The 16,554-nt window shown below is 44.9% G+C and overlaps 1 protein-coding gene across 1 annotated transcript; it reads left to right on the top strand.

Annotated features, from left to right (window-relative positions):
* The first annotated feature begins 11,621 nt into the window (after window positions 1-11,621).
* Window positions 11,622-16,166, top strand: LOC133907079 (probable protein phosphatase 2C 72). Its single transcript, XM_062349088.1, has 5 exons — window positions 11,622-12,148; window positions 12,289-12,711; window positions 13,190-13,557; window positions 14,011-14,247; window positions 15,608-16,166. Exons 2-5 carry the CDS (start codon window positions 12,390-12,392, stop codon window positions 15,875-15,877), a joined length of 1,197 nt encoding a protein of 398 aa, XP_062205072.1. The 5' UTR covers window positions 11,622-12,148; window positions 12,289-12,389; the 3' UTR covers window positions 15,878-16,166.
* Window positions 16,167-16,554: the final 388 nt, after the last annotated feature.

Below are 16,554 nucleotides of genomic sequence, written 5' to 3'. Positions count from 1 at the left end.
GCAGTTGACATTATCTGTGTTGTTTTCACGGGCCCGCCCCGCCGGATTGACTTCATCCAGATCGCCGGCGTGGTACTTTAGGAGAAGAAATCAAGAAAACCTAGTGTGAAGGGCTTTCAAGCTAGCTGTATCCCGTGCGTCACTTAAGTGTGATCGGAAGCAAAGATACAGAAAGTCAGAAACACTTGAGCACGCATGCAGGTCAGCGAAAATCCCCTGATATTAATGTGAACAAGGCTATGTTCAATGCTCATTGCTCACACAATGACAGCCTTTGCGGTTCACCATGCGGCGCCTACTTGAACCGCAAAGGCTGTCATTGTCCTGTGCTCTGCGCAGGAGTGCCTGTGCTCCAGCTAAGCTGCACCTGCAGCCACAGACACCTCGAGAGAGTTTGACTTTGGAGAGCACGGCCGCGCGCTTCAGAAGGCAAGGCAAGCGAAGCTGCAGTATAACATGTGCGGATTTGACCTGTGGCCTTCCCGATCGGCCGCCGCCCGCCGGAGTGGCCAGCCGCAGCCGCAGTATCAAACGAACCGCGCACGCATCGGCGACGGCGCCGCTGACCGCGTCGCGCTGTGCGCGCGGCGAGCCCAAACCCAGGGACTGCAGGGACGGACGGGGAGGGCCTGATCACGCACGCTCGCAGACCATGTGGAGTCGCGAGGTGACAGCGTTGCGCGCGCACAAATAATTCCGTCGGCGTCGTCCGTGCGTGCGCATCAGCATTGCTGCCGTATGAATTCTAGAAAATTCCGGCACATGAGCTGATGAGCATTGATCTACGGGCGATCCTGCGTATAAGTTATACTACCAGTTGTTGGCGACTTGTATAACCTCTAGCAAGCTGCACAGCTTGATGAACTTACTATCTCCTACTAACATCAAGTGTACCTTGGTCCCAATGATTCAAATAATCACCCAAGATGAGTACTAAGGTCCATATTCTATTCATTTCATCATTTTTCTGATTTTTTTTTCTATTTTTACACATTTTTATTTTTTCTTATCTTCAGTAATTTTTTAAGTAGCGATTTCTGAAGTGAAAGAAGAGAATCTCAATATAGAAACAATATAATATAATCTTTTTTAAAAGGAACCCGTTATAATGAAAATCTCTTTAGAAAAAAACAACACTTACTAAGCAAAACTGTAGATTGGACGATGGACGATTGGACGATACTGGGGATGGTTGCTTAGTTGCTAGATCCTACCGGCTGTCACAGCAGATGACGTGCCTTCTTTTTTGCCGTATGCTGACTACTGTTGCTACGATGACGTTTATCATTGGATGAGGGATGATCAGTGGGTTGGGGTCTTGATTTCTACGACGGGACCTGCCTGCTCCGGTCGTTCATTTCTTTCCTTGGCCGGCCATGGCTGCTGCCGGACAGCACCAACTGCCATTAATAAACCGGTTGGAGATCATTAGTATAGTCAATTACTAGTCATTAGTAGTACTCCATTGTACGATCTAGTATAGTCAATTACCGGCCATTAATTTTTTATCTAAAAAATGAACAATTCACTCTTCAAATACATGCTGAATTTAGTGGATGCCAAAACCAGGTTGAGTCCCAGCACTGTCCGGTATCCATCTCTATTCGATGAATGGTATTCCTAGATTTCTTAGTCAATTTGAGTTCTAGAGACAAACATTGCACACATGCTCGATAAGGATCAACTTGCTATGGTTTCTATCAGGCAAGAGAAAGAGCTGTGCGTAGCAGGTAAATCCAAATCCATATTGTGTATTGTTTTGCGTAGTGCTACATGAATTCGTAAAGTACAAGTGGTGCACTCCAAATTTTTTTTTGAAGGAAAAGGACATGACAATATGCATATGTATTTGCTTCTTGAAAGTGAGACATCTGTCCTTTCAACCAAGTACTGTCCTAGGCCTTGCTACGCTACGCATATAGGCACACATGGTGCAATGAACTTATCGCGATGGGCAATTGACCTTTTGCCCCGGATATACTAAAAATGGCAATATCGATAACCCATGTGTACAGAGAGAGCTAAAACGTGGAGCATTTTCACAATATGTATATTCATCTGACCTTATCTGTGTTGTTTTCAGGCCTGCTGGATTGACTTTATCTAGTTCGGCGGCGTGTTATTTTGGAAGCTGAAAATCTAGTGGCGGGCTTTCATCAGGCTAGACACCGTGCGTCACGCACATATTAACATCAAATATATACAAAACAGTTCCCGTAGAAGAATTGAATAACACTTGGGTACGAAATCGGCAGATAAGCTGTAAATAGACTATCAGCTCATCGCCTTCGTTCTTAAATATCTCGCTGCCGGCACATTCGATAAGCATTTCAGCTTCTATTTCATTGACCATTCGGACGTGCGTAGCAGTAGTACAAACGGGCGACTCAGCCGCGCTCACTCAACAGCGTGATAATTCCGTAAGTCTATACGTGTTTGACACACATAAAATCTATAATTATGATAGAGATAAAAAAATCACTAACAAGTAATTGAAAAAAAATGATGCACCAATGGATAGAAATAATGATGTATTAATATTTTTTTTAATACTAATATCATCTATTAATTGCATATTTTCAAATTAATTGGAGGTTTACAAACAATTGAGAGAGCAGAGACGAGAATCAACTTTAATTATGTACCGATCGTATAAGATGTATAATAAAGATTATTCGGATCTATCATAATTTATCTATATTATAGGAGAGAGTGTGTGTATATATATATATATTCATATCAAGCTCACGCAAAGGATAGCCTTTTGCTGATCACTATGTCCGTGTGACGAGTCGAAGCTAGTCGAACTGTTTTTTGCATCTGTTTCTATTCATGTTATATTTATAAATTAAATTAAATTAAAACTAAAAGTGTTATTTTTCATAAAAAAAAAATCATGAAAAATAATTGAAAAACAAAAGGCTGTTGATGCATAGAAGGAAATAATGATGTATTAATATTTTTTAATATTAATAGCTTAATTGTAAGTTTTTAAGTTGATTGTAAGTCTTTAAATAATTAAGAAGGAAGAGACGAAAAATCAACTTTCACGTGGACCATTTAATTTTATAAGATGTATGATAAAAATCGTTTAAATTTATTATAACTTATCTATATTATAGAAATATAGATATAGATTCATACCAAGCTAACGCAAAGGATAGCCTTTTGCGGGTCACCTCATGTCCGTGCGTCGAGTCGAGGCGCGGCGCCCTTGCGAGCCTGCAGTGCGCTCGCGCTGCGCCCGGCTGTCTCGTGATTTGCCTGTACCGTACTCTACTATTCTCACGAGCGTGAGAATCTTCTCATTTGCCTGTGCTCTACTCAGCCGTGTGATCCAGCTAGTCTGCGCCTGCAGCCGCAGCCACCGCCCGCACGCCGGCCGCGCTGGTCGTGTGACATCCAGAGTTTGACTTTCTGAGAGCCCGGCCGGCCGCTTTACAAGGCAAGGCCCACGATGGCGATGTCCTGTAAGCCATGCGGGTTTGACCTGCCGACTCCGTCGGCCGCCTGCCGCCGAGCGGAGTAGCCAGCCGAAGCAGCAGCGGCAGTATCGCTACACGAGGCGCATGTGCTCGATCGCAAGCGAGCTGACCGCGCGCGTGGTTCGGTTTGTCAACGGAAACTCAGCAACGGCTAAGCCCAGCGCCCAGGCTGTTCGGATCACCAACGACCAGCGCGGACTCGGCGCTACTCCGTGCGCACTCGCCGCGCTCACCGCGCCCACGCGAGCCCGGTCTCCGCGGCGCCCACGCTCCCGCTCTGCGCGCTCGCCCGCTCTCGCTGTAACTGTATGCGCATGTACAGACTTGGCCAAAAGGCCTCTGATGTAATCTATATATGCACACGCCATATGATCAATAGAATTGTCCAGTTGATCATCTCTCTACATGGTATCATTGTCCAAGGTTCTAACCTGCAAATCCCTTCGCCACAAATCCTTCTGCTGCTCCAATGGCGCCCGCTTCCATCCCCTCCGGCCTCTCTGATTCCGATTACGACGGTGACTTCTCCGTCGCTCCCGCTCGTGCTTCCGCCATCCAGGGCATCTCCATTCGCCATCACGTCCCTGTCATTCTAGACATGGACGAAGGAAATTATGGTCAATGGCGCCTGTTCTTTGAATCCACTCTCGGCAAATTTGGCCTGGAGAGCCACGTTCAATCCACCACCCCGTCCGACGATCGCAACGGCGAGTGGCGCAGGGTTGATTCCTGCGTCGTCAACTGGATCCTCGCCACCGTCTCGAAGGGCGTCTTCGACATCGTCCGCCGTGACCGCCACGACGCCTTCACTCTGTGGCACGCCGTCGAAGGTCTGTTCCAGGATAATGAGCTGCAGCGCGCTGTGTACCTGGAGACTGAGCTGCGCTCCCTGCAACAAGGTGACATGTCCATGACTGCATATTGCACCAAGCTCAAGCGGATTGCTGATCAACTCCGCGACATCGGCCACCCTGTCTCACCGTGCCCACGCGAGCCCGGTCTCCGCGGCGCCCACGCTCCCGCTCTGCGCGCTCGCCCGCTCTCGCTGTAACTGTATGCGCATGTACAGACTTGGCCAAAAGGCCTCTGATGTAATCTATATATGCACACGCCATATGATCAATAGAATTGTCCAGTTGATCATCTCTCTACACGGTTACGCGAGGGGGCCTCCTCCACGGCGGACGCGTTCGATCAGCCATGCGCGCGCGTCTGCGCGGACGCAACCCGCGGAGTACGCTGCGGGCCGGGGACAGACTGATCGGCGAGCACGCACGTTCGCGGGCCATGTGGAGTCACGAGGGTGACGGCCCTGCGCTGCACTTCTCACCTTGTCCGTGTGCACGCACGCATGGCTGCCGTCTGATCGGAAGAGCCGCCGCATCTCGATGGGTCGGCCAGCTCGGATGTCACGTGGCGTCGAAGAATCGGAGAACCTAACCTACGCGCGGGTGGCTCCGGTTGACCGGGGGCCGGGGCACGCACGTACGGACGGGCGAAAAGCTAGCAGAGGCTCGTGACATGTGAACGTTTTCTGCGGATTTCTGTATTCGTGGCGCGTACACCAATCGTCCGGCGGCCACGAAGGGTTACATACATCTCACAAGTCACATCACATGCGTGATCTGGTTCCTAGTGTAAGAGAGAGCTAAATGTTCACTTCTTCTCTCTTCTAGTAAAGAGAGCGCGTAAGCAAATTTTATAGGATTCAGTTTTATGAAAAATTATCTCTTCTGTGATGATACGTGTTTATTTTTTCTATCTTCTCTTTAGTCTAGCCATTAGATTTTAATATGGATGAGATTTCACGAGAATCTTTTTGAACAGAGTTATATAAAATTTACTTTCATACAAGACTAATGTTTCTCTGAGTCAGCCTGGCCTCCCGGGTTTCATGTTACAATATCATGATACCAGGTCAACTAAGCTAGCTTCGGATTATCGATGGTTAGCATGCACCTGATGATGTGTTCGGAACTTGCTCCCATGGTAGCATACTGGTATGTCAAAAAGAACAAAATCAGATGCATGGCTGCCTAGTTACGGATAAGTCCAGAACATCTATCATCTCTCGGTTTGCTTCAGAATTTGCACTACCATCATTCTTCCGAGTGACTGGTCCCATTGGTGGAATGCATGACAAGAAATTGTCGTGTGATTCCAGGACTACTCACGAGTGGTACATTATTCTAGTATGCGTACTGCGTACATATCCTGTTTGAACATAGGATCGGTTGGTCAAATTTGGCAGGGCAATGCTTTACTACTGCCTTTCTTTTAGACGACAACACAATGCTAACGGCTTAGAACAAGGACATCACCACCAATCGTTCACGTCATCGCCGACGCCATAGAAAACCAGCGCGCTCGATTCCAAATTCGCCGGTGATTACTCCTATACTTGTTACTGTTATTTGTTACCGGTTTCCACTTGGACTAGGGTTAATTGCAGGATAATATCTTTATTTCTTGGCAGCAAAGTAAACATAATTCTAGTTTTTTCTACGTTCACTTAAGGCGGTTGGTGGCCTGGTCGGGCGTGATGCTAAACGCCTAAACGGCATCCTTTACCAACTGAGCAAGCGCTCGGTTCTCAGACATCTAATATCTTAAGGGAAGATTTACAATGAGCACTTGGCATGCATGTGAGCATCAAGAGAGGGCTCTCCCATTTTTAAGAAACATTTAGCAAACCTGCTTCGGATAATTGTTCGACCATTATTCACGAGTTTGGGACTTATTGCATTGTTCACTAAGATAATTACGATATTTTGAATTATGAGTTGTGAGAATAAGACTATATGTGGGTGGTACTAGAGGTAGGTCGAGAGAGGAATCTGAATGTCATAAACTGTTTATATTGTTTAAACATCGATCGTTATTGTAGTTGGCTCTAGCAATTTTTGTACTAACTATATATCTGATTATGGGAAGGATAAGTCAAATACCATATGTAGCTATGACTCTTTGGCTTGCACATCTCGTGTGTCGTAAGTATAATAGGCTTGTAGGGATATCTAGTTTGCTTTGAGAATAGTTCTAGATGACCCCGCATCTAGAGGCGCTTGTTCAAACGGTTAGGGCTTACTTAGGAAAGCTTGATACGAGTACCTATGAGTAATTGTCCAAACTGTATTCTAATTAATCATCAGGAATGATCATTTAACAAAATCACATTCATAATTTGAATTGTTCTTACACCCGGTGAATTCGAATTGCCACGTTCTCGGCTATAAGCATGCTTCTGTACATTTGCACTATCTTCTTGATGGTAATGGGATCTTCGGTCCACACCTAAACGTTAAGGGTGAAGGTGTCGACACGGTTGAGGGAGTCTTCCTCGACACAGTGGAGGGTGCTAAATTTGGTGACAATTTTGTTGACGTCTGTCTATGTAAAAGCGTGCATAAGAATGTCGTTGAGGTAGAGTCGGGCATGGAACTGCATCAACGCGTGTGACCCGTAGGTATGCAAGTGCCATGGATGAAGCTCTACTCGCACATTGTTAGGGTAGATGGTCTAGCGTTCGATGGTGAGGCCATGGTGGTGGCGGTGAGTGAATAGAATTGATAATCCTCCGGCTAGTGGCGGACGATGGAGACATCTTTGGTGAGGACATTGAACTCATCGCAAACCGTCCCTTGATGGTCTCCCATGACATACAGGAGTTGCAACGGGTGAGGATGATGTGACTACCTTGCCAGCGAAGTATGCGAGGTGACACTCTAGGTGCGCTGAGCTGTTGATGATGACGCGATCCTCCAATGGACGGAGCGCAGAGTTGTTGAGTTGGGATGGTCTATGATGCCTGGATGATGTGTAGGCTATGCTCGACAGGTCGGTGAGGGGAGGGAACTCCTTGGCGGCAAGGACCGTGTTGTTGTCAGGGGCTGACTGTGACCTGAGCAGATTGTGACCTGAGCTTGAAGAAGCGACTTTGGTTGGTGCGGTAGAAGGCACGGCATTGAAGATGAAACGGAATTTGTGCGTGCGCGCCGATGAATCAAGCCGTTGGTGCTACTAGGTCAAGTGCACTAGAAGCTCGATCTATGTCGTGCCGATGTGGATCTTTGTCATCACGGTCGTTGTTGTGGCTGATCTACTGGTCGAATATTTGGATCTGGTTGTCCCGCGATAGCGATAGGAGGTCATGGGTCTAGTGGTGGGTGAGGAGGGATCCAAATCTTCATAAGGTGAAGTCAGAGAGGAATCATAATTAGTGAGAGGCGCTATAGTGGTTTAATTACAGTTCGCAAAAAATATTGCGTCAGATCTATTTATCTCGGATCCAACTACTCACAATGATATGAAGTCACTCCAACTTTACCTCTTTTGAAGTGAGAGGATCCCATTTGGGGTGAGAAGAGAGTTGGTTGTGGGGAGCTTTGGCGACAGGGGGTAGTGAGCGAGCGGAGGTGTGGTTGTTTGGCTGGAACTGGGTCCGGTCACCAAAGTGGCCGGGCGCATGGAGGAGCCAGAGCTCATCCCCTTATAATACAATGGTACATTTGGGAAAGTTGACAAAGAGTAGTTTATTCTCCCAAATTCTTGCAGGGAACCTGAATTGAGCAAGTGTGAAAGAAAGCTCAAGCTAACAATAGGGAGAGGTGGATAATTCTGGGCACTTTGCTTCAATTTCTTCTAGATTTACTATGTTTATGGTGTTTCATAATTCCAGTTCTATCGTAGTGTCATGCTGCTCTCACCAGATACGTAAAGAGGTAGGGTCCGGTAAAGAGGTAGGATTAGAACTATTAAAACAATAGACATTCGTTAAATTTGTTGTATGAAGTTAACTGTGAATTTATTTTGCAAAAATTTCCTAGTTTTTCCGTATGACCTTTGCACTTCATCTAGAAAAAGTCTCACCTAGTTTTCCACCGGATCAACACTGAAACCAATGCGTGAACGTGCCTACGGCACGGTGGTAAGGTTCCGGTGATGAGCTGAGCCCACCTGGGCTCGATGCCTGGGTGACGCACGGGGTTCCGATTTATTTCGGTTTTTCCAGCTTCTCCAGCGTGACGCTACAGAGAGGATTACGACGTGCTCGTCGTCTACAGGATTCTCGATGGGTCCTGTTGATCTTCGGATGGACGCTTTCTTCAAGCTACGTGTAGTTGTAGGGCTAGCATGTGCGTGCGTTAGGTATGTGTGGAGTGGGTTCGTGTGTATGTGGTGAGTACGCGCACTCATATTCAGATACTACAGCTGTATTCAGTGGTGAAGAGTAAAAAAAAAAACACTGAAACCAATGCAACAAATGAAAGAGCGCGGATGGTTACTTTGAGTGTCCCCGCAAAAAGAATAATCAAAACACCACATTCCCGTTCATACCCCTGTCGTTGTCCTTCCCCACGGTACGACCGTCGCAAGTTCCACAAGCGAAAATGTGGAGGAGTATAATCTCGAGTTCTTGACCAGGGCCATGCATGCACACAAGGCTAGCAGTATTTTGCTAGCCACAGCCCACACGCACAATTTGCGAACGGGTACACGGGACGGGACCACCGGCTAGTGCAGTTCCAATAAAGAAGAGTGAAATTTAAATTTTACAACTATTTTGATATATATTATAAAAAACTATCATTTTTAGTGTTTATTTTAAAAACATATAATTATTTTAACATATATTAAAAAAATTATAACTTTCTCACGGTGACTCACCTATCATCCTCTGTTAACTGATGAGCTCACGTATAATCTTTCTATTACATGTCATAGAGGATAACATGTGAGTTCATGGTGAGAAAATTATAATTTTTTATAGTATGTGTCAAAATAATTGTATGTTTTTAAAATAAACATCTAAAATTATAGTTTTCTGCAATATATATCAAAATAGTTGTAGATTTTTAAAATTTACTCAATGATAAATACTGCAAGTATATACAATGGGGGTTCAGAGAGGGTACTTATGATTTTTTTCTCAACAACAGTAGCACATATAGCATATATGCTTAGACGGAGGATAACATGTTTACTTAACTGCCGCTACTTATATTAGTGTTAATAAAATAGTTAATTATATTTAAGCATTGATAGTTTTATTACTAAAAATTATAATTTTTATTTAAATGCTTGACGCTCTCTTTTTTTTTAAAAAACATCTAACTATAAACACCTGTTCACGCCCTGATAGCGCTGCCATAGATCTTCGTGCATCGGATCGGAGCTCGATCGGGCGGCCACGTTCACGCAGTGGAGACCAGCGAAGGCACAGCTAGCCGGAGCCTGGAAGCAACAAAAAAGCGCAGAGCCCCAGGCGCGCGCCCGGATGCGTCGTCGGGCACGCCAAGGCCAGCGCCCACGAGGCCACGAGGGGACCCGAGCCGACCCGGTCGATCCCGGTGGAGGCAGCCGCGGACCACGTCGCGTCCCTGTCATGGCTCCTCCATCGCACAACCTCATCTCCCAGTCGGATGTCAGCACAGGCAGGCAATGGACACCCAAGAACCAACCGAAATACCAGTACCAGTATACACCGGCGGCCTTGGTACGCATAGGCATCGCCGCCGGTTCCGTTTCGCTGCATCTGCTGCTCATTTGCTCTGGACATGCAAAATCGTGCACGAGAGGGGCTCTAAATCCGTTGCTTTGCCAGAGATTGGGGACCATCATTCTTCAACATCAATCACTCCATTTCAAATTCTCAGCGATGATCTAGTCCTGTACTAATCCACAATTTTCAGGCCCAATCTGAACGCACTACCGAATCTCGTTGGCCTGCACTACATCGACCACACCAACACAAAATCCGAAAAAGAAAAGCGTCATATTGACAAGAGCCCTATTTGGAAGATCATGGCCATTGCTCCAGCTAGAGGCGGATTCACATTTGTTTACAGGGTAAACAATGATACCGGTTAAATTTTCGTTTTTTTAATAATCTATCATATATAGTAATTCAGATAACACCCTCCAACTCAAGTAGGACATTTGAACCCATAACAGTCTAAAAGAGAATATCTAATTATTTTTATTTTTTTTAATCAGAACCTATAATACCCAAAAAAATTTAAAGCTTCTACAGGAAAAATATGCGGTTCGGGGGACTCGAACCCCCACCAGCTCCCTTCCAACTTAGAATTTTACCACTAAGTCAGAGGTTCGTCCGCAATTATTTTTATTTTAGGTTCACTGTTGACTCCAACCTATCAAAACTGACTGATAGTAGCGAACAAAACCTATCAGCCAGGACAAAGCTGCTCGGCTCAGCGCGTCTTTAGGCCGAAGGCTTCCAGGTCAGGGCGCGGCCCCTGTTGCCTAGCGTCTCATGCCAACCGTGGCCGCCATGACCACGCACGCCTCGCCACGCCACGGACGCTTCCTCTCCAACCGTCCGCAGCGCGCGACAATTGGCGGGTTGCGGCCCGTAGTTTCGGCCCCCAGCGGCAGCAGCGCCCCGTTTCAGGAATTTTCCCGGAAGATCACTCACCCGCGCCGCTGTGGAGATGGAGGTCGTGGATGACAGGATGAGCGAGTAAAAAAGTTGTAAAGTGGCCGCGTTCAAGGAACGGCATTGCTTGCGCTAATCACTCTCATCAGGGGAAATCGTACCACACGGCTAATGGTTATGAAGCGTGCATATATATATAATGTTTGAAGTGTTTGGTAAGAGTTTTTTTTGGAAAATAGTTTATGATTGCATGTATCCGAGTATTGAGTGTTCATCGGATTAAAAGCTTAAACTGTTGATCAAAATTTTAACATGATCCCATTATTTCTTTTCTAAGCAAGCACAACCAATTTGAATTGGTAGAAATTGAAAGTGCATTTGGACATGATACATTTCTAAAAGTTTCATACATACAATGATTCGTTGAACAGTTTTATTTGTTAGGAAACATGAGCAATCCTGACATCGATCAGCAGCTGATGTACCACAATATTTTCTGCTCTCTGACTTGCACTTATAAGATTATAAGATTATAGTAGTAATCATTTCTGGTCTAGTTAATTTTTTACCCATGAGTGAAAACTATGATGAAAAATAGGTCAAACGATGTGATAGAGTGAGAGCGTGACTGCGTGAGACCGGCAGGAATACAAAACATCACGACATGCGTATTAAAAAGGAGAGAAAAGGGAAGAAAAAAGGGTTGGAGTGGGCACTATAAATGTTGACTTTTCTTTTCTTTCTAGGGAACAATGGTCCAGAAGAAAAAGGGATTAATGGAAGGAACAAGGGCACACCACAAAGCAGTCACTACCACCCTCAGAAATTAGGACTGGTACAGCCCATCTCTGAGCCCTGCCTTGCTGGCCCTGCCTGAGCTCCTTCTCTCTCCCTCCCTCTCTCCTCTCCACGGTTGCTTCTCCTGTAGTTTTTTCCCCTCCCTCTCTTTGCTTGTGCTCTATCTCTTGTTCAGTGGAGGTGATGCCCTGATCTATCTGTTTGTTCATCGAGCCTGCAAGATTTGGTAGAAGGGGAAGCAAGGCGAAAGTGCCGAAGGCCCATTTTTTTTAGTCTTTTCGGTTCGGTTTCCTGGTTGCTTCTTTTGGATCCCGGGGAGGAGCCCTCCGTTTCTACAAAAACCCAATCTTTGCTGCGTTCTCCGCGCTTGAGATCGATAGGCTTCCAGATCTAAGCCCCCTCTGGCTGTGAGATCGCAGACGCAGCAATCCGAGCACGCAACTCCAGGGAAAATATCCAAGAAAAGGTAATTCCTTTATTGCTGCTTCTCCCAATGCAAGAAAAGTACTGCGGCCTTGGTATTCTTTCTCCCCTCGATCATGCTAATTCAGAGCTAGATGCGCGGTTGTTGATCTTGGTATGTCTCCTGTTTGATTCCGATTGCAGATTTCGCTAGTTAACGGGGCGAGAAGAAGATATTGCAGGAGAAGGGTAAAGCAATGGTCTTTGCGAAGAAGTTGGCGATGGGGAGGTGGCGGAGATGAGGGATGCTATCGGCCGTGATGGAATACTTGAGATCTTGCTGGGGACCGGCGTCACCGGCCGGGCGCCCCCGCAAAGGATCGGACGCCGCCGGACGGCAAGACGGGCTCCTGTGGTACAAGGACGGTGGACAGGTCGTCGATGGTGAGTTCTCTATGGCCGTGGTCCAGGCCAATAACCTTCTGGAGGACCACAGCCAGGTGGAATCCGGGCCACTAAGCACAACGGAGCCCGGCCTGCAAGGCACCTTCGTCGGCGTCTATGATGGGCACGGTGGCCCGGAGACGGCGCGCTACATCAATGATCACCTCTTCAACCATCTGAGGAGTAAGGCCTCTATTGTTGCTGAAGTCCATGATTTTGATCAAATGAAAATCAAGTTATGTTATCAGATTTACAATTGATACATCCTATTGTGTGATATGCAAGTGTGTTTGAGTTCATGCCTATTTCTCTCAAGTAAAGATGTTTTCCATTTCAGTAGATCCCTTTATTATCCTGCATTGCATGGAATGTTGTTCGACATAGAGCACTGCAGAAAAAGCGCGCCCCAATTTAAATGTCGTTATGCTTAGATAAGGGCCAAGGTTACCCTAAATTCAATCCATGCTTGATATAATTGGAACAGAACTGAAGCACATCATTGCATGGAGTTGTGTGACAGCTGAATATCTGCTAGAAATTATTGATGACTGTAAAAGGATGGTGTTTTCCTGTCACTTCTTCTGATTATATCATAATTTGTTTTAAATAACCACTTTCCTATTTTCATTTGTGCCTTTGCATGACAAACTTCCTTTTTCAGGATTTGCATCTGAGCACAAGTGCATGTCAGCGGATGTGATTCAGAAGGCTTTCCAAGCGACTGAGGAGGGGTTCATTTCTGTAGTTAGTAACCAGTGGTCGTTGAGGCCTCAATTAGCGGCAGTAGGCTCTTGCTGTCTGGTTGGTGTGGTTTGCAGTGGAACTCTATATGTGGCAAACCTTGGGGACTCCCGTGCTGTTCTTGGGAGACTCGTCAAGGGAACTGGAGAGGTTTTGGCAATGCAGCTCTCAGCAGAACACAATGCATCCTATGAGGAGGTTAGACGAGAGCTGCAGGCATCACATCCTGATGATCCCCGTATTGTGGTCCTAAAGCACAACGTTTGGCGCGTGAAGGGTATCATCCAGGTATAAGAACTTGAGCTGTGATTTGCATAAGATCAAGTTGCTATTTTTTCTCTATTCATTCAGACTCATGTATCTAAATGTTTTGAACAGTCTTAAATTTTTTTGTCGTTGCCTTCTATTGTCATTGTAATTGAGATTTACATGCTGTGGGTAGCTAGTTTTATGGATACATTTTCTCTTTCGCTTGATGTTATGTAACTTATTGTTCATGCCGTGCCTTCAACGGATGTTGGTGTGCAAGTTACACAAGATATGAGCAAGTGCATTTTCTAGGTTTGTAAATGATCTTGGTCGGGCAGTAACTATTAAGTTTATTTTCTACAAATGCGAAGCCAATTACTTCTGGTGCTTAGTGCGTATACCGTATTAGATACTTATGTCATGCAATGTTGCTTTGTTGAACTGCTTTGCTTCCAAGGTGCATCTCTCACATGATATGATGATGTGTTGCAGATAACAAGGTCTATTGGAGATGCATATCTGAAGAAACCGGAGTTCAATAGAGAACCTTTACACAGCAAGTTTCGTCTTCAGGAAACTTTCAAGAGACCACTGCTTAGTTCTGATCCAGCAATTACGATACACCATATACAGCCAACTGATAAGTTCATCATTTTTGCATCTGATGGACTCTGGGAGCATCTTACTAATCAGGAAGCAGTGGACATGATCCAAAGTAGCCCTCGGAATGTATGTATTCTTATCTTATGTTTTAGTTTCTGTAACTTGGTTCTTCGGAGGCTCAGTGCTAGTTTGTGTTATTGCTTGTCCGATCAAATATATGTTTTTGTAGTAGTTTCATCATGCTTTGATTGATGTTTCTGTTGAGGTAAATGGATGCACTTTGTCGTCTAAGAAATTTGAAATTATAATATTTGTGCATTTTTATAACAATCTGTTGGAAGTTTCTGAAATGTGGGTCATTGTACGAAGGCACCTAGATTGTTGAATATCACAATCGTACCAGTTAAGCATTTCCTTGGTTGTAGGTCTTTAAGCATTCGAATTTGTATGGATCCACTATTGGGGTATGATTGTTTGTTGTGTGTAGCAAAATGTAGTTCAAGAAAACTGCACTGTGACTCAGTCCCTGCAAGTTTATATTCTTCTGCTGATACTGGATTAGACCATCTCCAGGATAATCTGGACTGCTGTATCTTCATTTTTTAGACCATTTAGCGTCACTTTGGTGCTTGAGTTGAAGATTTACACTTGTATTTTTATTTATTTCCAGTATAGATATGTTTGTTTGTTGACTTAGTGAGGTTTTTAGTTGGTAGATACTTCCTCCGTTCACAATGTCGTTCTGGACCACAGCAGAATCTCCAAAATGCAACTCTGACCACAGATTTCTATTGTAGGAATGAAACTGTAATGTTATGAAAGTACCTTTCAAGAATAAATCTATGGATGCTTGTTAATGCTACAAATCTAAATATTAAAAAGATATTGGTAGTAAAGTTTCGAAAGTTTGACTGCATGTATGTAAAAAAACATGTATTTGTCTGGAGGGGGTCTCATATGTAAATCTCAAACATCTGCATTCAACATGGAAATACAAATGAGCTATGTTGTGACCAGTTTGTTTATATTTCTCATGCCTCCCCAAAACTACAGATTTGCTTCATAACAATCACGTTTTGCTCCCCAGAACTACAACAGTTTAAAATAAATGTCATCCTTGAACGCATGCAGTCTTCATTTAAAACTTTGACCATTGATATACATAAAAGCATTTTATCTGTCACAAAAAAAATGCTATCAATAGCTTCATCATCAAGTACTTCTATATTGTTGCGTTTTTTTAATAATTTGTTACCATATAATTATGACAAGTAGCAGTCAAGGTGTGTACTGGATACCGTGTTGATGTCCAAAACAGGTATTGAAACAGACGAGGGAACATTTTACATAAACAGGATAGTGCAACCATGAGTCCACAACTTAAGTTAAAATCATGCACCCTTGTTACTCTTTTGTTGCTTTATTGCTCTTACAAAAATGATATCACTTGCTATTTCTTGACGCCACACTATCTTTTTTGTGCCAGGGAATTGCTCGAAGGTTAGTAAAGGCTGCAATGCAGGAAGCAGCGAAGAAGAGGGAGATGAGGTATTCAGACCTCAAGAAAATTGATCGTGGTGTAAGGCGACACTTCCATGATGATATAACTGTCGTTGTTGTCTTTTTTTATTCAAATGCCATAACAACTGCTACCTGGAGTAGACCCTCGGTTTCTCTCCGAGGGGGTGGTGTTCCTATCCCTTCAAATACCCTCGCTCCATTCGCAGTTCCTACAGAGCTAAACAGCTCTTACTGAAACCATACTGGAGTTGAAGGGGGCAAGAAGATCCAAAAAGTAAAGGAAAAAGGAAAAGAAGAAGAGCAGCAGTTGTGATCAGCTGTAGTGTATTTTCCGCGTTGTTCTTGTAATTTTAGATTCAACCTGGTGACTAGCGTACTGATAGCAAGGTATAAGATTAGATTATTCTTAGCTTTTTTTGTTCTCTCCTTACCCTTTAGATTCACTCATGGGATATCAGGTGGTTGTACATTCTCCGGATCAACTTCTGATAATAGTTCATGGCCTTTCTCTTGTCGCCGCAAAATGTTATTTTCCGAGCCATCGCAAGACTGATTTGGTTGTCTAGCAGGTTGCTCTCATGATGCTCTCCAAAGCACGATGATGACACGATTGCCTGTCCGGTTTGGTTCAGCTCAGATGCATCGACGAGACCTCGACATCATTGCGGTGATGTGTTAGCATGAGGCAGATGATTTGCAGATTCAGCACATGATGAAAGGATGCTGTCGAGTAGTTTGATGCAAAGTAGGGGAGCCCCAGATGTGAAAAAAACCATGGGATGGAATGCCTTTTGCGTTCACCTTTCCAGTCGATGCATTTGTTGGTAGTCCGGTGCGAGCTGGAGAGCTGCGTGCTGCTCACGAGCGCCAATCTTGCGCCGCCGTGGCGCTGCCGCACAGTGGCTTCACGGC

This window comes from Phragmites australis, chromosome 24 (genome assembly GCF_958298935.1).
Source record: "Phragmites australis chromosome 24, lpPhrAust1.1, whole genome shotgun sequence".
NCBI classification, from domain to species: Eukaryota; Viridiplantae; Streptophyta; class Magnoliopsida; order Poales; family Poaceae; genus Phragmites; species Phragmites australis.
Note: the sequence above shows the minus strand (reverse complement) of the source record. Positions and strands in the feature narration are given on the sequence as shown.